Here is a 24,997-nt window from a genome sequence, read left to right on the forward strand (position 1 = left end):
TTCTTTCTGGCACCTTCCTTCTCCTTTGAGGACAGTATCCCACTTCTAGGCAGTACAGTTTCAGAAATGTTAGGTGAAAGAAAGAAAGAAAGAAAGAAAGAAAGAAAGATAGCTAGATAGCTAGATAGCTAGATAGCTAGATAGCTAGATAGATAGATAGATAGATAGATAGATAGATAGATAGATAGATAGATAGATAGATAGATAGATAGATAGTGGCACCTTAAAGACTGCTATATTTTAATATGAGCTTTCGTGGACAAGTCCACTTCTTCAGACCATGAAAACTCACATTAAAATATGGTTTAACACTTTCCACTTCTATGGGGCTATTTACTTACTTAGATATTTACTGATGAACCTTGCAAACACAATTTCATAGAATGAGTATTTCCTTATTCACAGTTATGTAACAGACATGAGCAATTATAATAACAACAAAATGCTACAATTTGTGTACCCAAGTCCTATGTCACAGCATCAATATATAAGTTGCTTATAGAATTGCAAAGTTCAAGTTTCTCTTTGAATTCAAATGAAAATCCAAGACATCTTCCTCAACTGGCTTAGGTGTCCAATACCTAGATGAATCAGCTCCAGATGTGGAATCTTCAAAACCCTAAAAAAATATGAATACCTTTTACAAAGCAGTTAGTCTTTAAAGTGCTACGTCATATTTGTCATCTTTTGTTTTGCCTGATATACTAGTAAAGAATAACACGGCTACCTCTTCTAAAACTTTCAAAAATAGTATGTCAAGAGGTGGAAGAATTGGCAAAGCAAGACATTACTTTTGGAAAGGAGAAGGTTAGACGAGAAGACAAGAAAGCGGCATTCAGACTTCCTTTGTGATATTTTAAAGAACAGGGCAGCACACAGTTAAGTGGAAACTGTAATTAGACCTGTTTGAGCTTGGAACAGATTTCCATAAGAGCTTATGGGTTGTTCTTCACAGTGACAGTGCTGAAATGGGTGTTGCAATGTAGATGCTACACTGGCCAGAGAGTTTGCTAAGCTGATCTCATGTCATTCATCCTAGAAGGATATGAGTTCAGCTTGGTGAACTCTCTGTCCGGTGCAGGATCTGCATTCTGTGCTGCATCATATGTGTGTAATTACCAAGGTGTAAACCTCATAAATATGACAAGACCTGAGCCTTATTGAGGCATAATTAAATCCAGTTTCTTCAACGCACTGTGAGGTGAGCACCTAAATCTGAAGAGTAGAGTTCCTGATTGCACGTAGATTTTATGCATGAGGAAGAAGTAAGATTTTCCAGGGTTACCACTTGTGTGCAGAGCCTGTATATGAAAAGAAACTTCAACGCCAGAAGGGGCAAGGCTAGGTTCTCCTGTTTAACCATGTTTAGGAAACTGCTTTTAATAACACCTGAATAGGACTTGATTTCTGAGAAATGGAATTCTGCCATAAAGTGGTAGAAACCAGTGCAGGTGGGTAGCCTGAGTGCTCATGATATATTCCAGGCTGAGACAGCCGACGCAGGACAGAACTTGACTCCAGGGTCACAGCTGTGGGAATCCAGTTCCAAGAGCATAATAAGCAATGCCTGCACCCTCCTAGTCAGCCCTTAGGCTAACAGTTGTGCCTTTGTCTTCATTGCATATGTATCTCTTGAAGGGGATATTGAATGTGATGAACCAAGATTGCTCTAGGCAAATTATATAACATATCTGCCTCGCCAGCTCACGTAGCCTGTCCTTTCGCTTTATGCGCGAGTAGGTTGCTAAATTGTTCACTGAGGGGAAATCAGATGCCTAAAAAAAGTTGCTCTGTGTACAGGCTAGTTCCAGCACCTGAGCGTCCATTGGTTAAGTAGATCAAGAATACAATTACTGTATAAAGCTTCTCCTGACACTGTAGTAGGAAGAGCACAGTTTTGCACATGTGTGCTCTCTCTCTTATTCTTGCAAATGCAATAATGAACCTTAATTGTTTGTATTATGTGCTGTCAAGTCACATCTCACTGAGAGTGACCCTAATAAGGGTTTCAAGGTGTGTGATATACTTAAGGACTGGTTTTACCAGTGCTATTCCCTCCTCAGTGCTGGAGCAGGAATTTGAGCCCAGGTCTATCCACTACATCATGCTGGTTACCCTGCTTAACTTTATAACTTTAACTTTATAAATATATAGACTATAACTTTACAAATAGTCAGAATAGGAGTCCCATATAAGCATTGTGCCTCACATTGAAATTTTCCCCATTTTCTTTCTGACAGCTTCCTTCTGCCTATGAGGACAATATGAGATGCTAAAACTCAACTGGCCAGTTTTATGCCATGATGGAGCATGGCAGTCCCACAAAATGCAACATGAAATCCTTTAAACTGAGATTCAAGGCTCAGAAGCCTTACTGGGGAGAAATCAGGGAGTGTAACCACCAGAAAATGGGCAGGTTATTTTTCTTCATAACGTCTTTGTGGTAAAGATGATGAGGGTTAGTCCAATACACATAATGGGCACCAAGTTAGGAGGAAGTTGAATTAGTGGAGAAGGTATTCTCGAAGGCTAGTGGAGAAGGGTTTGTACACAAGTCTTCCTGCTCCAGAATGTGTTACATTCTTTATATTTATTTATAGAAAGTGCATGTTGTCATGAAGAAGTAGAACAGAAGAAAAGGAGCTTCTGTCAGTGAAATAAGATTGGCATTTCCATTCATAGCAGTATTGTTCCTAAAGGGACTACTGCACTTCGTTGCCTAGTACACAGGTACATAGAAGAAATAACTAAGTCATTTTGAATAGGCTGGATGTTTTTTCTTCCTATCAAAGGAATCAGAGGCAATTCAATATTATTTTTTAGAAATGCTTAGAAACTGAAACACACTGAATTTGCCAAATTGATCAGACGCACCAAGTACAGTGGGGTCTTGACTTAAGAACGGCTCGAGTTAAGAACATTTTGACTTAAGAATCGCTCTCATAGGAAAATATTGACTTGACTTAAGTACTTAGATTTGAGTTAAGAACTGAAAAAAACCACGTGGGGGGCAGGGAAAGTGCAAAATGTGAACTTTCAGTTAACTGTTGGCCAGTGAAAAGGGTGCCTGTCTGCTTCCTCACTCCTCCCAGCGTTTAGAGAGTGGATTGGGAGACAGTCTTCAGACTGCCTGGTAGTGCCTGGACTGTATTTTCCCTGCCTTCCCTGAACCTTTCTTGACCTAAGAAAAAAAGAAACAAAATATTCCCCCTCTAGTGGTCAAAGACGGAATAGCAGCTTCCCATTAGTTTCTATGGACGGAAAAGAGCAGATACGGATCAAATGGTTTTCAATGCATTCCTATGGGACATGCAGATTTGACTTGAGAACTTTTTGACTTGAGAACCGCCTTCCAATATGGATTAAGTTCTCAAGTCAAGACCCCACTATAGAGTAGTTGCTACTCTCGACCAGGAACCAAGCCTGTTCTTCATGCATGAACAGAAAACACATCTTTCCTTCCATAACTACACAGGGTATGTTCACTTCCCTGAGTTTGGAATCATTAGACAACACACCCAGCACAGAATTTGTTGGTCATTGGCATTTGTGAGCAATGCATTATTTATTTATTTATTTATTTATTTATTTATTTATTTATTTATTTATTTATTTATTTATTTATTTATTTATTTATTTATTTATTTATTTATTTATTTACTTACTTACTTACTTACTTACTTACTTACTTATTTATTTATTTATTTATTTATTTATTTATTTATTTATTTATTTAATAAAGGAAGGGCTGCAGGTAACCTACAATATACCACTAGATTGCACATTGACTAACAGTTGGATGTGACAGGAAAATAAGGATATATCACTTATAAATTATATATATTTTTAAAGAAAATTTTAGCGCAGTTGGGACCCAGAAACAGGATGGCAAATGTATCAATTTATATGACATGGCACATGTAACCTATAGAACCAGTACAAATATCAAGAAATGTAGCAATTGAACTGACAGCCATGTGAATGGGTCCAGTGATATACGTATATACTACGTGACTAAATGGAAATATATCAATACAAAAAAGGATTAAAAAATAAACTATTTACATGGTGGCACTGTGGGTTAAGCCTGTGCTGCAAGGTTGGAAGACCAGCAGTCGTAAGATCAAATCCATGTGACGGAGTGAGCTCCCGTCGCTTGTCTCAACTCCTACCAACCTAGCAGTTTGAAAGCATGCAAATGCGAGTAGATAAATAGGTACCACCACGGTGGGAAGGTAACGGTGTTCCGTGTCTAGTTGTGCTGGCCATGTGACCATGGAAACTGTCTTTGAACAAAAGCCGGCTCTATGGCTTGGAAACGGGGATGCGCACCGCCCCCTAGAGTCAGACACAACTGGACTAAATGTCAAGGGGAACCTTTACCTTTACCTATGTAATTAGGCCCTTAATACATTTAAATGTGAGAATGTCGTGCCATATTAATAAAAGAGGAACAAGTAAGATTGGTACTTTTAATGCATTTCCACCCCACCCCCAAGTTCTGTCCATTGTGATTCTATTCATACTTGCTCTGAAAAGTCCCAGATGGCATGTGAGGGTGGCCGAAACCCCTGCATGCTTGCACCGTGTTCTAGAAATGACACTTTGGATCTAGGCCTTTCCTGGAGAGTCCCAGGAGTTTTTTCTATGCTCTTAAGGGAAACTTAGAATTCTGTTTGATAAGCAGGCAAGTTGCCCGTAACAGTTTTAATTATGAAGAAAAGTATGCTGGCCTTGGGACATACTTAATTTGCCTGGGGAAACATATGATAGTGAAGACTGCTGCTAGCACACCCTGTGATTCTGTACTTGGTATGCCCTCTATGATTTTTTCCCCCAAAGAACCTGTGCAGTTTCAAAGGCAAATTTCTAACAAGTGAATATGCTAAGTATTTATCTTTATAAAGATGATTCCTATTAATTTCTCAACCAGACAGGTTCAGTGTTGTTTCTGAAAATAATCGTATTATATTGCTTCCAGCTGTACTGGTGCATTATATTGGAGATATAAATTGGAACTTTAGACATATTGGCTCAGTGTTTCTTAGTGACAGAAAAATGATTCCAAACTCTAATGAAGGGCAGGATACTAAATGAACAGAAACAAATGCTGCAGTTTTTTACAGACAGGTGCAGGTTCCATGTAGTCCTTTTAAAATGGTACAGGACTGCAATGTAGGAGCGCAAATGAACCCACAGTGTGGCCGTTTGGTCCTAGGGATAGGCATTTAGTATTATAAAACACCTAATAGTCAGTTTTGCTTTAATAATTGGCATTCATTCCAGCTAAAGGTTAAAGCAGAAGAAGAGACAGGGCCCTTATGGCATGTCTCACACATTATGATTTCTGTATTATGGGGTTATGGTTACAGGACACCACTGCGCTTTTGCAATACAGTGGTGCCTCAATGAACAATTACCTTGCTAAACGACGAAACCGCTTGATGAGGTTTTTGCGATCGCTTTTGCGATTGGAAAACAATGTTTTAATGGTAAAAAATCACTTAACGATGATCGGTTCTCTGCTTTGGGAACCGATTTTCCGCTAAACAATGATTTTGAAACAGCTGATTGGCGATTTTGAAACAGCTGATTGGCTCTAAAATGGCCGCCTGCTGTGCAAAATGGCTCCCCACTGTGTTTTCAGGACTGATTCCTCGCTTTACAGGCACCGAAAATGGCTGCCCTATGGAGGATCTTCTCTGGACACTGAGGTATTTAGCCCATTGGAACTTATTGAACTACTTTCAATGCATTTCAATGGGCTTTTTCATTTCGCTTGACGAGGATTTCGCTTAACAGCGATTTCAACTGAACGAATTATCCTCGTCAAGCGAGGCACCACTGTACAACAAGCCTGTTCAGTATGATATCACAACATCTTTGTGCAATCCACCATCACCATATTAGGAGTGCCACTTGCCTCTTCCTTCCCTCCCCCTTCCCAAATTCAAGATCTTAATGTTGACATACAAAGCCCATAATAGTTTACAACCTCGCTACTTGTCAGAGTGCCTCTCCCTGAGATGAACCGCCCTTACAGTCCGCACCTCCCAAGCACAGATGTTGTGGATGGCAACACCAAGGGAGGCCAGGAAATCTACAACTAGGAACTAGACCTTCTCAGTGGTGGCTCCTTGCTTATGGAATGCACTACCAGTGGGGATGCATTGGGGCCCCCGCCTCCTAACATTTAGAATGCATTTTAAAACATTGTTTTTAAGAGAGGCATTTCAGGATATCCTCCCTTGATAACTGCTGTTATTCTGGTTTATTTCTCTCCTTCTCAGATTTATTGTTGCAGTCTTGGGTTTGGTAGGAGCTATTTATATATTTTTGTGGCTTGTCTGTGGGATGGATTCCTGTCTATGTGTTATTGATGTTGGAAACTGCCCAGAGTAGTGGCATGGCAGTAGATAGTGTGGTATACAAATGTAATGAATAAATAAAAACTGAGTAATTCTTCATGTGTTCCTTTAGTGGTATGGAAGCAATGAAAGCAGCAGCCAGAACTTCTAGTTAGGGCAATCCAGTGATAGCAGATGGGAGGAGAGTAGAGACATACACTCACAGAGGCACATCTCTATTGAAGTGCTTTATGACATGATTGGTGGTGGTGCCATACGGGAATGAAGGAATATCTCACAGAAATGGATCCAAATAAGGGATTCCTTCATTGAAATGAGGCGAGGGTACTTTTCCTGCCTCTTTAATTGTGCTCTGTGTAAGGTCCCTCACAAAGAAGTGGTGTGCTTAATTTGGAGCGGTGAAAGTTGAACATGATGCTGCCTTTTGGTAATAGAAAACAGCATATAACCCTCAGGTGGATTCAATTTTTGTTTGTTTACATTGCAGTTTTTGATTTTCCTTGTAATCCTCTCTCTGCCTCCATTTCTCATCCTTTTCCTTTTCTCGTCCTACCTTTTCTCCTTCCTACTTCCCCCCATGTGATGAAAGTGATGATTCAGCAGGCAAAGATAAAATGTATGATCTGTAGAGGAGCTGGCTATGTTCAGCCTCTAGTTAGAGATTTATACTGAATTTATCTTGAAGACTAGATAGGTGGGATATAAATAAGTAAGTAAGTAAGTAAGTAAGTAAGTAAGTAAGTAAGTAAGTAAGTAAGTAAGTAAGTAAGTAAGTAAGTAAGTAAGTAAGTAAGTAAGTAAATAAATAAATAAATAAATAAATAAATAAATAAATAAGAACTGGATTTATAACCTTGCGTAGATTTATGTATAATTTAGCTTGCTTATAATGACTTAACGGGTTGGTAACCACCTGATTGGATTATTATAATGTGTTACGTTGTGAACCTGTCCTTACTGACACATGGAAGCTTCAATAAGGTGTGAATGCAGGCTCTGAAGGTGATGAGTGGTTGAAGTGAAGAGCCTCGTGGCGCAGTGGTTAAACGGCTGTACTGCAGCCAAAACTGTGGTCGCGACTCGGGGTTCAATCCCAGGTAGCCGGCTCAAGGTTGACTCAGCCTTCTGTCCTTCTGAGATTGGTAAAATGAGTACCCAGCTCGCTGGGGGTGGGTGGGGAGGAAGGCAATGTGTAGCCTGCATAATTTTGCAAACCACCCAGAGAGTGTTTGAAGCACTATGGGGCGGTATATAAGCAGCATACTTTGCTTTGATCTGCTTTAAAGTATGGCAATTCTTGAAGAATCCTGTTGGCTGCTTATTCATTTGTGAGCCACTTTAATGACTCTGTGCTTACTGTAAACCCTTCAGTGACTTAGGATTGAAATGCCTTAAGAAGAATCTCTTTTTGTATGGTTCTGCTTCTATACTAAGATCTTTAGACGACATCCTCTTCTAAGTAGTATTACTTGGAAAGGTAATGCTTTGTTTTTATAAGGAAGATGGTATTTTCTTGGCAGCCCAATTTTCATCCCCATCCCAAGTTTAGACTGGTGTCTGTGTTACAATCTCTCTGATACTACCTCTGATACTACTTATTTACACAGGCTTTTTAGATGGGTTCTTTTGCTTCTAAATGCAGTGGTATGATTTTGTTGTCTCTCAGTTCTATGTTTCTATGAAAGATTATAAAACACTCTTTGCTTGTCTGTTTACTCACAAAACCCTGTTTGAATGAGTAATACAACAGGCTTGCCTCAGTTGATGCTACCCACTTTAAGGGAGGAGACTGGCCAGTGTTTTCTGGTGCTGATGATGCCTCCTTCACAAAGAGAGATTGGTCATTTTGACTTCATAATGATGATGATGGTGATGATGGTGATGATGATGCTTTCCTGAAGCAAAAGGACCAAAGTACCTGCATGTTAATGCTGTTAACCTAAAGGAGAGAAACATTATATTTCTGGAGAGAGACAGGGTATGTAGTGTAAAATAACAAACAATTCAATATAATAAGTAGATAAATAGACTAAAAATCCTGAGGGTGGTAAAGGAGCATGGTTTATTGTGAGTTACATTTGTATTTTAGTTTATGTTTTTGTGGTTAAGTTTTGTTTATTTTGGAAAATTAGAAAAGAAAGAAAAAACATGAAGTACTTGGTCAGTTTTTTTTAAAAAAAGGCCATATAATGAATATTCCTCCTAAATGGAATAGTAGTGTTGAACAATACAAATAAAAATCTAAGGGGTTCTAAAATACACTACAAAATATTTTCAAATTACTATATTTTCTAAGTTGTCTTCCCTTGCTTCAACAAAATAGTTGTTCCACTGCAAAACAGACAGATTCTTGTGTTAGAGTATAATCTCTCTTTTTTTGTTTACAAATACATGTTTTAAGAAAGCATTCTGTATCTCCTTAAAACAATTAGTTTTCAATATTACCTTTTTAACTTTAAATTCACATGATTCATATTTTCTACAGGAGGGCCTTCTCTTTAGATGCTTAAAAAAAAAAAAAGACTGGAAAACCTACCCAATTTCTGGAGGGAATATTTTTTGGATCAGTGATTCCCAGTTTTTAACTTTTTTTTTTTTTTTTGGCTCAGCTTCAAGAGTTCCTGACTATTGATTTTCTTATTGGGCTTTTGGGTACAGATGTAACAAATAACTGCAATTTTTAAAAAAGTATGTCAGCCCATAGAGACAACCTGTCTTTTCTCTCCTGCACAAGACCAAAGAGACTAGGGTGGAGGTGGTGGTTTTGGAGAGCAGCACATTTAACAAATGAAAGTGACTTTATGCAAAGATCTCTGCATTTTCTTTTCTGCACAAAAACACTGTGGTGCTTTTTAAAAAAAAACAAAACAAAACATAAGGTTCTTGTGCAAAATGCAACTTCCGATTTTTTCTTCTTCTAGAAGGCCTTAGATGTGAAAATGCACAAAAGCTCTCATTACCTTGTCCTGTGTAGAGAAAGCCTTTGAAATTTGTCATTCTCAACTGTGAAAATAAGATTTACATCCATCCTTACTTCTGGAAATAGAAGTACAACACATCTGCAGGGCCAGATATGGAGGACTTCTGTTTTAAATTATTTCAAAGCTCAAAGTGGTTTACCCTTCCCTTCTTCTGGAGACGCTGTGGGACTGTGCAGCTTGCCCAGTGCCACACAGGCTGGCTCTGCTCACAGGAGGCACAGTGGGGAATTGAACGCCCAAACTCTACTTAAGCCACTAACCTATCTAGCCAGCCATTTATATGCGTGTTTAATAAGGAACATATTGTGTTTCTGTGATGCAGCATTTGCCTTTTCCCCTCTTTTTGTTCAATCTGTCAAATGCAAGCTATTATGAAAGAGTGCTACTAAAAGTGTCAAATTTACCTTCATTCCAAATACTGCAGCATTATCAAATGACTTGGATATCTGTCTTTTAATGAACCATGAAAAGCCTCTGAATAATACATATTTCTTAAACAGAAAATGTATGCTACTTGAGATCTGATATCATGCTGTTTTCCTATGGTTGAAAGAAATTTTGCCTCCACTAAAATTCAGGGGGCCATCTTTCCTCAGTAAGAATACAATGCTACACAGAACTGCACTACTAAGATGTGTAAAAGAGTTAATTTAGTATCTGTCGTATAATGCACATTTATGTTACTTATAACTTTTAACCCATTGTTTGGATTGTTCCATGTGTATTGTCTCCATCACAGATCTGTGTCATTGATGTGAATCACAGTTAATACAGCTTGTCATCCTAAAATTAAACTTACAAATACCTATAAAAATAAGAGAGTGTACAGGATTTTTCAAGTTTTATTTAATATATCTCTTAATTTCATTCAGCTTCTAGCCTTAGTCTTGGGGGGGGGTCAACAGCAGTTTATTAAAACATAACCTTTATTGGATTAGAATAAGAATATAATTTTAGAGCAATTTGGGGGTGGAGGTCAACAGCAGTTTAATAAAACGTAACTCTTATTGGATTAGAATAAGAATATAATTTTGGAGATAACTGTTGGTAGATAATTGCTTTATTTTTATTGAGTAAAAATAATTAAATAGTATATTATTGCTTTTAAATTAAACCCAAACAGAAAACAGTATATACTACTGGAACTGACCTTCCTCCCCTGTGGCATTTTGTTTATGCCTTCTAAAAGGCTCTTTTTGTAGTTTTCGCTGACTTCCCCATTTGAGCACTTTCTAGGTTCATTGGGCTAGAAATCCCAAACTCAGTAGCTTGGCAGGAATAGTTAGGATTTCTAGTCCAACATATCGGGACTGCTGCCCTAAAACATTAGTCTGTTCAGTTAGGCTTTGTTGCTCATCTTCATCTCTGTCCCTCCTTATATCACCAGCAACACTTACGCTGCTTATTCGCACTTCGAACATTGTGACAGTTTGTCTAGATCAGTGGTTTCCAACCTCGGGTAGCCCAGTGTTCCTGAACTGCAATTCCCAGAAGCCTTCACCACCAGCTGTGCTGCCTGGGGTTTCTGGGATTCAGCTGAAGAACACCTGGGTTTCCAAAGGTTGGGAATCACTGGTCTAGACTGGAAAGACCAATGTTGGCTGTTACCTAAAAGCAGAGTAGACGGGATATTGTGTAAGCAACATCACCACCACCAGGTCCACATTGCATGTTCATTCTGTTACTGTGATTGTTCATACTACTGGTCATGCAACGGAGAGCCTGCTGGCATTGGGGAGAGTCAGACACAATTGGTTTGTTTGTTTGTTTGTTTGTTTGTTTTATAGGTCCCCTTTCCTTGATAAGGGGGCTCACAGTATTATTTCCTTCCCACTCTATTCTTAGGCAACAGAATACTATTCATGTAGTAAGGTGGTAATGAAGTACATTTCAGTATGATGTCTGCTTTGTTTTTAATTTTAGCATATTTCTTGTAGGTTATCAATGCTGCTTTAGCTCTTGCAGCCAGACCCAAAAGCCAGGTGGTGAAAAGCAACATGGAAATCTATAAGAACACGTGGGAGAATCACATACGTGTGCTCACTGAAGCTGTGGATGACATTATAAGCATTGATGACTTTCTTGCTGTATCAGGTGCGCTGCTTTTGATTTCATCTTTTCCCTTGAAGATACTTCTCTCCCTCTTTCTTTTTTAATGATTATTTGAGAGATGGCACAATCCCTGAGGAAGCTGCGTTATATCATCCAGCCTCCAGTACCTAGCCAGGTGTGAAATTAGTGTGAGGGACAGTGAATATGAAGACAGAGGAATACAATTGCTGCCAGGCTCTGTAGGCGTTCATGAAAGACAGCGGAGGTGCGTTTGCTCCATCTGCTTCACCCCCTTTGCTACACTGTTTGCCTTGGAGCATGTAACTCACCAGTGAAAAACCTGCAGTGAAAAGGAGTTATATTTCCAAGCAATGGAGGCAGGCTTTGAGAGGCTTGCAAGATTAAAAGCAGATTAGGGGACCCAACTCATACTCAGGTTGTAAGAAGGGATGAAGTAATTATAACTCTGTGTGGCTTAAAGGGTCCTGTGAAATTATTTGGCCACGAGGTGTATCTAAAAGAAGCGAGTAAAAGAAGCACATTTTCTCGGGGTTCCAGAGAACCTGAAAATATTACTGCTGGGGTGGCACTTCCTGGAATCCCTCTGCCAGTGACCATGCCGGCTGGTGGATTTGGGCAGCTTTAGCTCACAAAAGTGATTTCCCTAAGCCCTTAGTGTCTATACAGACCACTCAAATGATATCCAGTAACAGTAGTAGTCTTGGATTGATGCAGAACCGTTGACATTCAGAACAAAGGCAGGCAGTTGAAAGCAGGCAAACCCAGAGGCATAAGGTTTGCTGCCCCGTAGGCCACCCATCAGGTGTGTAATGTAGTACTTTTGGTGAAGTGGCCATCAGTTCCTAGTTGGGCTAGATTGTGTTCAAAAGACCCATTCAGTCACTCTGAAAGCATGTTTCTTCTACCTACAGTGATTATGCTAGTCCTGCCCCTTCTGTCATTCTTCCAACACATGCAAATAACAGGGTGGAACAGGGGAGTCTAATGTATCTGAGAAGGGTCTCCATTTGACCCAGAACCCCTTTCACATTGTGGCTTTCCTGGGAAGCCTGAATAATGCAGCTGTGTCTTCCTCTTAAGATCTTAACTTTCGGAAATACTTCTTCAGCCAAACCAGGAACTGATGGCTACTCCGTCAGTGATCTTATATGTCAGATACAGATTTGATGAGGCACAGGGACACCTAGCCTTGGGCCGTGAATCTGCCTGCACTGTGCATAAAACTGTTGGTATGAGCTAGAGCCTACACACATAAATACTTCTGTGAAGAGGCCCGTCTGTAGGTCCATTGGTTAAAGAGGTTAGATACAGTCCATGTTTGGAGGTTTTACAGCAGTGGTCAGGGAACAGGGGTAAAATACCTGAAATGGGGTAAAAATGAAAATCCTGGGGGTAACGAGGAAGCGACCCTAACGCCTTCCTCCCTCCTCTTCTGCCCAGAGGGGGGTTCCCCAGCTGCCCGATCGCCCCATTCCCGCCCCCTTCTCCAGCCCGGCTGCAACCGAGCCATGGTGGATGGCGGCCAGCAACGGGCCCCAGCCGGTGGCATAGGGCCGCCAAGGCGGCGGTGGCGGGGCTGGCCATGGCAGAGGGTGAGGCCGGGCTGAGTGGCCGGAGTGTCCCAGCCAGGAGGAACCTCTCCTTCCAGTGCCTGGAGAGGTGGATTGCGATGGAGGGGGTGGAGGTGGCCATGACGGCAGACTAGGCCACGCTCAGCCTCCTGGCGCCGGGCTGCCGCCCCATGCCCCTGTTCCCGGAGCAGCTCAGCAGGCAGCAGCAGCACTGGCCTAGCCGTGTGGCTTCCTTTGGCTCTGTCTCCATGCTGGCTGGGGGACCTGGCAGAGCCTCTCAGCCTCCATGCGGCACCTGTCATGGCGCTTCAATGGCGAGGCCTGTGGGAGCTCTGATGCCGAGGCATGACACAGCCACCCCAGCAAGTAGCTGCCGGAGCCGGTGCCTGAGCAGGAGGCGGCATCAGGTGCCCCTGGTGGGCAAGCCACCTGCTGCTCTTCAACAGCTGCCCAGGAGCTGCCCCTGAGGGGCCAAGGACTGAGCACAGCCCCACCAGGCAGAGGAGAAGGCGGCCATTGCTGCCCAGGTGCGGGCAGCGAGGCTTCGGCAGCGGCCTGGCCGCACTTGACCGAGATCCTTCCTTTCAAATCAAGGGGGTAATGTCAGCGTATATAATTTTTTTGGGGGGGATAAAAAGTTCCCTGACCCCTATTTTACAGTATCACAGCTTTGTGCCAAATGGCTAGATTTTGGAATTCACACTTTTGTGAGAAATGGTGAGAGAGATTTCAAATCTCACTGAAGTCTTTTAAGATGCTTGTCTGTAGTTAGCAAGCTAGTGCTCTCCAGATATTTCAGACTGTCACTTTTATAAATTTGATTTGCAAGGGGTAGTATGGAAATTGTAGTCCAAAAGCTATGGAGTGAGTATGCCTGGTTGTCTACTGCTGAATTTGTTCATTTCTGAAATCAAATTTCATTGTTTTTCTGAAAACAGGATATATTTACCATTAAACATTTTGGATCTACTGTATTCCTGAGGTTTAACTGTTTCTCTTGTCCGTTGATATACATTTCTCTTTCTAGAATGCAAGGAAGATCAGTAACATGCTTGTAAAATCTGGGATGTATTTTCATTACAGGGTTTAATATGGTGGATTTTTTGTAGTAGTAGCAAATGTTATTGTTTTCTTCTTTTTGAGACTCAGGGCATGAAGTCTGGCTTGTACTCGTAATTTGATTGCTGTACAGAAATACAGAAAGACCTGTTCCCCCCTTTTTGTACCAGAAGCCCTTAAGATTCTTCTCCCAGAGAATACCCAGAGAATTCACTGAGGAGTGTTCCTTGCTTCTTTCTTTAGCTGTATTTGTTTTCATCATCCTATACAACAGAACTTTTTGAGCATTGGGTTATGGGTCTGAAGTGTTTTATTCTCTGTGGGTATGCATTCTAGCAAGTGTAGCAGCAAGGAAATTTGCCCCATGTTTAATCTCCAGGACCTCACTATCCATCCTTTCTTTCCCTGTGGAGTCTCTGGCCCACAAATGAACCAGTGCATGGCAAAGCACAATCCTGCCAGGGGCAAGCTCTTGGCAGGGTGGATGTGGCCTCTGGGAGAGTTTATGTATTCCTAACCCCTACACTAAATAGAATCCTTTTGTCCTTTACAGTACTGACTTGGATGAGAAAGTAAATATGGAAAAGACGCAAAAAGCGTTTGTTCAAAAGGTGTTTGTTCACAGCCAAGGGAAATGGTGCACTCATATGTAGAGTTCTCCCAATCTCCCCCCCCCCCCCAGTTTAATTTGCAGGTAGGCAAACATTCCCAATGTAGTGTAGTGGGCAGGGTGACAGACTAGGACTCTGAAGAATAAGTTTCAAATTCCCTATTTTGCCATGGAAACGCACTAGGGGAGTGGAACTGGTAAAACCACTCCTTAAATATTTCACTTACATTGAAAGCCCTGTTAGGGTTGCTGTGATTCAGTTCCAGCTTGATGGCACAGAACACAATCACAAACATCTTTCTGATTATGTTGTAGCCTTGTGAGGATTTTTTCTCTCTCTTTTTTTCACCCCCACTTCACTGTGCTGCCATAGATTACAATATGAGGAGTATACTAAGCCTGGTGAATCAGTATCAGCACTTAAGCGGCTCAAGCACTGGGTGCTGTGAAGTGGACACAGACAAAATTCTTAAAGCATACACTGCAAGAACATTTAAAGTATCTATGCTTCACTTCATTTGCTCTCCATACTCATAAACTCTTTTATTTTCTGAGCGAACTGTTCCATAAACAAGGTGCAAGCAAGGATCTTTAACTTCTATTGTATAGATTATAATAGAATCTTCTATTTTATTATATACATAGATGTATGTCTGGTTTAGTAATGTTTACCAATGTTTACTAATACTAGCTGGAATCTGAATACTGCAAATTATCTTAGCACTTGTGGAAGCTAGTACAGTATTGGCTTTTAATAAGAAGCCAGTTTAGACTTGAATTTTCACTTTCATTGTTTGTCAAGGAGAGTTTATTTCCCTTAACACAGTGAAAACTTAGCTAGTTACAGAAACACATTTGTGAAACTTTTCTCCACAGAAAAAAAATAAGTATATTGAATTTCCTCCCCTTCCACTCCAAAGGAATCTTTTGGAAAATATTGTAGGTGTGTGAATCATCTGTAGCATAAAACCAACCCAGACATTTCTACCCTACAATCAGACTGGTTGATAGGAAAGACTAGACCCATATTTGGCCATTTGTATGGTTTAGAGCAGCCATTCTCAATTTTCTTTTGACCACATAAACACAATATGAAAGAAATACAGGCTGAATCAAGATTGTAGAAGTCACATAATGAGCCTTATAAGACAGTGTGTGGAGAATTGTTTCCAGTCTGTGGCCCCCTTCAAATGTGTGATTCCCCCCTCAGGGGACATATCTCCCCCATTGTAAATGGCTGAGCATCACTAGGCAAAATTCATCAGTTGTGGGGGGTCATTTGTATGCTTCTGTGGGGAGACCCTCAGCATGCCACACATGCACCTCAGAACCCTCCCATGACTGGCCAAATAAACAAACAGGGGCCATGGGCATGAACAGATGGTTTTACCTCCAGAAGCTGTAGGAGCTACATTTGGCTGTTTTGCCTCTCCCATGGCTTTTAAGGTAGTTCGTCTTAGAAATAGGAAGTGATAGGCTGAAACAGCATTTAAATCATCTCTCCAATTCTCTACAGGCTTTTGCATTGGTGCATCAAGTATGTTGAGTCAGGAAACCACACTGTGGAGTCTGGAGGGTTACAGGTAGTCTACTGACTGTACAGAGTATGCTGCAGCAAAGTCAGAAACAGGGAATAAAATCATTGTGTTAGATTTAGGGACTGATGGGCTGCCTCTGCTGTCTCCTAGCAGCAGCCGTTTGATCAGACTGCAGCAGAGATCAGAGGAAAGAAGCACAGCAGTATAGGAAGGTCTTGTAAGCTCTATGGAGAGACCAGCAGTCTTTGGTTCTCCTGCAGCTGTCATATAGTAGAAGTCACTTTATCCGCCTGTTTTCTCAGCTGGTCATTATAAGAACTGTAGCTCTAGGAGTGGGTGCCAAAGTTTGCTTCTTCTCTCCCCATCTCCCTTTTCTGTTGTCTTGTCTGGAGGCCTGAATGGTAGAGAATTGCGTCTTTAAAGGTCAATCTATTGGCCACGGTGGGACCCTTTTTCATGAAGAGCAAATTGAAATGTGGTAAATAAATACATACAGTGGGGTCTCGACTTACGAACAGCTCGACATACGAACGTTTCGACTTACGAACCGCTCTCATAGGAATATATGGACTCGACTTACGAACTTAGATTCGAGTTACGAACTCTTTCCCCCCCCTTTTTTTAAAGCTAAGTCATCTTAGGTTAAAAGGAAAAAAGAAAAAATATCCCCCTCTAGTGGCAGAAGGCGGAATAGCAGCTTCCCATTAGTTTCTATGGACGAAAAGAGCAGATACGGATTAAATGGTTTTCAATGCATTCCTATGGGAAATGCAGATTCGACTTAAGAACTTTTCGACCTGAGAACTGCCTTCCAATACGGATTAAGTTCGTAAGTCGAGACCCCACTGTAAACTGGTAACAAAAGGGAATATTCGAGTAGGTGTACTGGGCACAAATGGAAAGGCACGAAGGACAAACCTGTGAGGGAGATGTTCATGGCATTTCAAATTGCTCCCATTATCTATCAAACGTTGTGCACCCGTTACATTGGGGAAGGGAAATTATTGTCAATGTATTCGTGAAGGTTTTCACGACCAGGATCTAATGGTTGTTGTGGGTTTTTCAGGCTGTTTGGCCATATTCTGAAGGTTGTTCTTCCTAACATTTCTGAAGATGCCGGCCACAGAGACTGGTGAAACGTTAGGAAGAACAACCTTCAGAACACGGCCAAAGAGCCCGAAAAACCCACAAAATGATTGTCAGTTCATCTCCTTTAGCCTCTGCAGCCCTCTCATTGGTCCCTGTGAGTTTTCAAAGGGTATGCAACACCTCTTGTATTCTGGGCTGCTACTGGATTTTTGAAGATCAATATGTCATGAAACCACCTTTATGCATTCTCATTCTATAAACATTATTTAATTGGCGGAAACACAATGGAGTCTAGATTAAAGTTCCATATCTGTAACTATCTGGTGCTTAGCTGCAGCTGTGTGGAAAACAAGTAAATATGTATCTAGAGGAAGTGCCAGCAAGGTGAATAGAGGATATGTATGTATACCTATTATTTCTTTCTCTCCCCCTCTCTCTCTATATATGGGTAGCCACATCCATACCTACACACACACATTACTATAATTTACACTTTAATGCTATGGTATATTTTGAAGTGCTTTTTGAGTTGAACAAATATACTGTACCAAATCCACTTTTTCAAAGAAAACTCTCAAAGACCTATACGCATTAGTCATGGAAAATGTACTGTAAAATAGGGTTCACTAAAGATGCATTCTGTATCTATTCACTGTATCGATCTCATTAAATGGTTTTCTTCAAGGTCTTTGTTCTGCATTTAAAGAGGGGATAACAACTGGCTCCTTTATTTCTCACATCTTATGAATCTGAAGCTGCTTTGGCACCTTTTGAAGGAGTCTGGTATCTTTTAAACTTAATTCTGTTAATTCTGCAGAATGCTGACCTGAGATTATTTATTTATTTATTTACTCTGTTGATTTTCCAACATGTCTGTATTGACCCATAGTTAATTGAGAGTAAATGCAACCACAGTTAGACAAATTTCCTTGACAGCTAGCATTTATGGAAGCAACTACAGGAGAAGAGCAACTGCACAATTCCAAGTATACTTATGGGGATTTATAACAAACAAACCTCAAATGTATATAGATGCTGGTTTAGCCACTAAGACCCACCACCCTACAAAAATAAGAGAGATGGAATTTGAAGGGTACTTGCTTCTGCCTTTAGATCAGCAACATGAGCTGACTTGAGGAGACTGATATTAAAGGGCAGACCTGGGAAGATCATATGTCTTTGATTAATTAGACCAGTGGTTCTTAACGTGGGCGATAATGCCCCCCAGGGGGCAATTTCATTTTTCAGGGGGGCAGTAAAACAAAAAGGGGCGGCGTGGGGGCGCTGGAGCAGAAGGGGGCGGTAGGGGGGCGCTGGAGCAAGCCAAACCTGTGAAGATGGCTGCAGCCTTTTTACAGTGTGCATGAATATATATTTTCCTCCAATCTTAATTTAGTTTCAGAGTTTTCATCTTGAAATTTTTAGTTCCTGCATTGCAGTTTGTTTTTATGCCCTTTTTATATTTCTTTTTGCGTCTTAAAATTCACTTGCAACTAAATCATTAAATGTTACTTTTTGGGGGCATTTCATTTTCTTGGAATTGAATTTTGTTTTCCGAGGTCATTGGATTTAAGTGTCTTAGATAGATAGATAGATAGATAGATAGATAGATAGATAGATAGATAGATAGATAGATAGATAGATAGATAGATAGATAGATAGATAGATAGATAGATAGATAGATAGATAGATAGATAGATAGATAGATAGATAGATAGATAGATAGATAGATAGATAGATAGATAGATAGATAGATAGATAGATAGATAGATAAGATAAGATAAGATAAGATAAGATAAGATAAGATAAGATAAGATAAGATAAGATAAGATAAGATAAGATATCAGCACGGGGAGGGGGGCGATGATAACTTCCTCAATGGCTCAAGGGGGCGTTTCTTTCAAAAAGGTTAAGAACCACTGAATTAGACAGACTGCATGATCTCTTGAAGAAGGGTAGTCTGTGCTTTTTAGCTGTGGAAAGTTAATCTTACTTTTGAGACTGGGTATCTTTTTTATCATGGATTGCTGCCCTGTCATGGCAAAGGGGCTTGAGTAATTCAGAGAAGCTATGGGCTATGCCGTGCAGGGACACACAAGGCGGACAGGTCATAGTGGAGAGTTCTGACTAAACGCAATCCACCTGGAGCAGGAACTGGCAAGCCACTCCAGTATCTTTGCCAAGAAAACTCCAAGAAAACAAAAGGCTAAAACATATGACACTGGAAGATGAGCCCCTCAGGTCAGAAGGCGTCCAACGTGCTACTGAGGAAGAGTGGAGGACAAGTACAAGTAGCTCCAGAGCAAATGAAGTGTTTGGGCCAAAGCTGATAGGACACTCAGCTGCGGAGTCGTGTGGAAGTGAAAGGAAAGTCCAATGCTGCAAAGAAAAATACTGCATAGGAACCTGGAACGTAAGATCTATGAACCTTGGTAAGCTGGGTGTGGTCAAACAGGAGATGGCAAGAATAAACATTGACATCCTGGGCGTCAGTGAACTAAAATGGATGGGAATGGATATGCAGATGATACCACTCTGATGGCAGAAAGTGAGGAGGAATTAAAGAACCTCATAATGAGGGTGAAAGAGGAGAGCACCAAAAATGGTCTGAAGCTCAACATCAAAAAAAATTAAGATCATGGCCACTAGCCCCATCACCTCCTGGCAAATAGAAGGGGCAGATATGGAGACAGTGACAGATTTTACTTTCTTGAGCTCCATGATCACTGCAGATGGGGACAGCAGCCACGAAATTAAAAGATACCTGCTTCTTGGGAGGAAAGTGATGACAAGCCTAGACACTATCTTAAAAAACAGATACATTACCTTGCCAACAAAGGTCCGCATAGCCAAAACTATGTTTTTTTCCAGTAGTGATGTACGGAAGAGAGATCTGTACCACAAAGAAGGCTGAGCACTGAAGAATTTATGCTTTTGAATTGTGCTGGAGGAGACTCTTGAGAGTCCCCTGCACTGCAAATAGAACAAAGCAAAGCAAAGCGTGCTGCTTATATACCACCCCATCGTGCGTTAAGCACTCTCTGGGTGCTTTACAAGTTAATTATGCAGGCTACACATTGCCCCCCCCCCCAGCAAGCTCATTTTACTGACTTCGGAAAGATAGAAGGCTGAGTCAACCTTGAGCCGGCTACCTGGGATTGAACCCCCAGTCGAGAGCACAGTTTTGGCTGCAGTACTGCAGTTTAACCACTGTGCCACGAACAAACCAATCCATTTTGAAGGAAATCAACCCTGAGTGCTCACTGGAAGGACAGGTCCTGAAGCTGAGGCTCCAATATTTTGGCCATCTCATGAGAAGAGAAGACTCCTTGGAAAAAACCTTGATGTTAGGAAAGTGTGGAGACAAGAGGAGAAGGGGATGACAGAGGATGAGATGGTTGGACAGTGTCATCGAAGCTACCAACATGAATTTGACCAAACTCCGGGAGGCAGTGGAAGACAGGAGGGCCTGGCGTGCTCTGGTCCATATGGTCACAAAGAGTCGGACACGACTAAACGACTAAACAACAACAAAACAACAATAATCTTTTTTATAGGGCAATGGAGGGTTAAGAAGGCAAGCGCTGTTATTTTCCGTACCCACAGATCTCCACAGGGTTCTTTGTGAAGTGCCTGATTTGCCCACCCCACCTCGCCAGAGGGAAGGCAAATAAACACCAGGGTACTTGACTTCTTGCTGATCAATCCTCCATGCCATGCTGTATTTGCCATTTGCATACGTTGATAGCAAAATATCCGAAGACTATAGCACAACTATCCCAGTTAATGAAGCATCCTATTTTTGGATTGACTTTCATTTAAAAATTGGAGAGCGTGGTATGTGCTGAAATTATGAATAATTGCGTCACTAGAGACCTTTAACTGTTCCAACTGAGTGTTACTTATCTATTTTCCTTAAGACTGCTCAAGACAGTTCTTGTCCAGAATCTCTATACAAAAATTGGATATAACCAGCAGCAATATTCACATTTTTCCCCTGGAAAAGGTTTTAGTTATCCATAAAACTAAAGAACCTTCAAGCAAGTTTTGTTTTTGTTTTAAATAAGCCCCTTCGGGACTGAAATATGAAAAAAAAATCCTCTTTTTGTTTTTTGTTTTGCTTAGGCAATTTTGGTTTGTGTATGCAGCTCCTGATTTCCATTTTGCCTACTATACTTCAAGGTGTTTAAGTAAAATGCTAGTTTCTTATTCCTTTAAATCACTGTTTTTGCTTATTTTGGTTACAAGGTATTTGCAAACGTATTGTTGCGAAGATACTTCGTGTGTATTCAAAATGACTTTCCTTCACGTCGTGGTGTTCTGAAGCTTTTGCAATGATTGTCGGTGAGCTATTAAATCCTGTATAAATCCCTCGATGGCTCAGTGCTTGGAAGACTATCTGACATTGTTTTCCAGTGCAAATCCCACACTGTAATTGTTGGCTTGGGAAGGTGGGTTCAACAGATCTGGAAAGGTTGGGGCAGGCTGTCTGTTTTAAAGCGTGAGAGAGTACATGTTACAAGCTGTCCATTTCGCCACTGATCTGCATCACTTTTCTTTCCACCCCAGTCCGCTTAGGTATATCCATTTGGTCCACAACTAGACATTCATTAATTCTCTCTCTCTCTCTCTCTCTCTCTCTCTCTCTCTCTCTCTCTCTCCCTCTCCCTCTCCCTCCCTCTCCCTCTCTCCCTCTCCCTCTCTCCCTCTCCCTCTCTCCCTCACTTTTACTAATTTAGAAGTAGGAATAAATGAATATAGGATGTCATATTCTGTACTAATAAGCAGATGGAAAAATGTATATTTAATACTTTATAATTTAATATAATGCAGGATTACTGAGGTAACAGGCCAGAAGCATAGTGTGGAAATAAACATGGCTTTTTTGGGGGGGAAGAGTAATGTTTTAAATTCATGCACTGATATGAGCTAATCTTTACCTAACATGAACAAACATTCTTGTAGGTATTTGCACTGAAAATAAAAAAGGCTGGTGGCAAAAGTGATGATTAATCATGTTCTAAAATGATCTGCGTTCTGCATATGCACTCAGGCAGTATCTTCCTTATTATTACATATATTTCCACACTTTTTTGTAAGCTCTGTTGATATCCTGGGTCTAAACGCAAAAGATACCTTAGAGAGCTCAGAATCCTTCTGCTGAATCAACCGAAAAAAATACGTTTACTAGACTGAAGGCTGCAATCCTATACTCCCTGATGTAAAGCTAGGCCTGTCTGAATTCACTATGACTTCCTCCTGAGCAGCAGTGTATATTATTGTACTGCATCTTCACACTTTTTTTAAAAAAATGAAAGAAATATATAGGGACAGGACATACGTTGTGTGATTTTTCTCCAAAATTATGTACAGTATATCATAATATAGGCATAAGAATAATCGTATGCTGTCAAGTCAATTCTGACTTAATAGTGACCCTTTTCTGGGAAGAAAATACCTGTATGCAGAACTGGTTTACCTTTCCCTTCTTTTGGAAGCACCCTGGGACTGTACAGCTTGCCCAAGGCCACACAGGCTGGCTCTACTTCATAGGAGGCACAGTGAGGAATTGAACTCCCAAACTCCGGATCACAGCTAGATATCTAAACCACTGAACTATCCAGCCATTGCTATATAGGCATAGGATTTAAGAGTTAATTAGGGGCAGCATTTAATTCTATAGTAAACCAATGGCCTGTTATCCATTTGAGCATCTCAGTCCCAGCTAAGCTAGACTTTCCACAGTCTTGGAGTAAGTGAATCCCCATCAGCATCATACACCAACACCCTTTCACCTAGATATTGATAAGTTACTAGGTCAACTTGCTTTTAACAATAAGAGAGAAACAGTCCAGCTTGTGGCCTCCAAGGAAGAGGCTATAATGATAATTAAATGTCTCTCTGGGTGTTTGTTTCGTTCCCCTTCCTGCACTGCTAAATATATATATTTACCAAACAAAAAACAAAACAACACACACACAAACTTCCACAGATATTACAAAAGCAGTACAAGTTTCCAGTTTTTTCCTTTTTACAGTGGGACTGGGTCTATTAAAAAAATTGTCCTTGAAATATTCTACTACACAGAGAAATACAGAAGAAAAACAATATTCCTAGTTTGAGTCTCATATAGCAAGCAACAGGTAGTAAGGTATTGATAATATGAAAGAAAAAAATGCTACAAGTTAGAACCTTAGAATACAAAATGAGTCCTCCTGCTTATAATGACATTTATGCCTGAAAATGGAACATGTACATTTCCTAGGTAAACAACTCTTTTTATAGACAGTCAGGAAATTAAACTAGGTGAATCATTTGTCTCCCTCTGTAATACTATCCTTGCATACTGTTTTAATGTATAATTAACACTAGGCTTAATTTACTTTGTGTAATGTTTATCCACTAGGACTTGCACTAGCTGTGTCTGCTGTGGAGGTTAATTTTCAAACATAATTTAAACCCCTGTCATGTCAGAAAAAAAATCTTCCTTTATTTTTGTATGCTACTTTTGAAGATACATTTCTTTAAGCACTGATGTTATATACAGCTGTTCAATATCTGTCTCTGAAACAGCCTGCAACATAGTAGGAATACAGTACACTTTAAAGAAACAACAATGGAACAAAAATGCATTAAAATTAGCAGATGGTAGACAGAGGCTCAGATCTTCTCACCTACTTATCCTGGCATAACACAAACATGGCATAACTTTTGGAGGCAAATTGCCATAAATTAAGAAATCACCATAGACATTATCTGTTGTTTACTGAGTTGTGTGATAACAATGTCCAACTGTTAAAGTCCCGTGTCTTAATACTGGAGGGTTCTGGGATAGGATGATGACCTTTAAAACACACACAGATGTGCAATCCAGCTCATAACAGATTACAGCTCAAAGGCCTGATGAAAATGAAATATTTCAATGGTGCTTCAAACTTTTGTTTTTGTTAAAAAAAAACCCCAGCTATTCTCAGTTATGCTTCACCTCCTCCTTAATCTCTTCCCCTGGTTTTCATCAGATTAAGGATCCTCATCACAGGATGCACCTTTCCATGAGACTTCATGAGTAGATTTTGAGTGGTGTCAGAGGCAAACAAATTTTAGATCTTGGAATGTGACCATTAAGAATGATGACTGAGACATATGATCTGGGCTTGCCCAGCAATTCATTCACTTTGCTTTGAATTCGCCACTTGTATGATTGCAGTATTGTGAAAATCTTTGGTATTTGCAGATATTCATGTTCTCTTAAATTATATCTGTCCAATCATCATTGTTTAGTCATTTAGTAGTGTCTGACTCTTTGTGTCCCCATGGACCAGAGCATGTCAGGCCCTCCTGTCTTCCACTGCCTCCCGGAGTTGTGTCAAATTTATGTTGGTTGCTTCAATGACACTGTCCAACCATCTCGTCCTCTGTTGTCTCCTTCTCCTCTTGCCTTCATACTTTCCTAACATCAAGGTCTTTTCCAGAGAGTCTTCTCTTCTCATGAGATCGCCAAAGTACTGGAGCCTCAGCTTCAGGATCTGTCCTACCAGTGAGCACTCAGATTTGATTTCCTTTAGAATTGATAGGTTTCTTCTCCTTGCAGTCCAGGGGACTCTCAAGAGTCTCATCCAGCACCACAATTCAAAGGCATCAATCAATTCTTTGGCGGTCAGCTTTCTTTATGGTCCAGCTCTCACTTCCATACATATTACTGGAAAAA

At 40.6% G+C, this 24,997-nt stretch overlaps 1 protein-coding gene across 5 annotated transcripts in view; it reads left to right on the top strand.

Annotated features, from left to right (window-relative positions):
• CTNNA3 (catenin alpha 3) overlaps positions 1 to 24,997 on the top strand; it is a 1,002,073-nt gene that overhangs the window by 649,268 nt on the left and 327,808 nt on the right. For all 5 annotated transcript variants that reach the window (XM_072995177.2, XM_072995180.2, XM_072995179.2 and 2 more), the window contains one exon: positions 11,287 to 11,443. In XM_072995177.2, coding sequence (XP_072851278.2) covers positions 11,287 to 11,443 — 157 coding nt within the window. The remainder of the gene's footprint in view (positions 1 to 11,286; positions 11,444 to 24,997) is intronic.

This window comes from Pogona vitticeps, chromosome 3 (assembly GCF_051106095.1).
Source record: "Pogona vitticeps strain Pit_001003342236 chromosome 3, PviZW2.1, whole genome shotgun sequence".
In the NCBI taxonomy this organism is placed as follows: domain Eukaryota; kingdom Metazoa; phylum Chordata; class Lepidosauria; order Squamata; family Agamidae; genus Pogona; species Pogona vitticeps.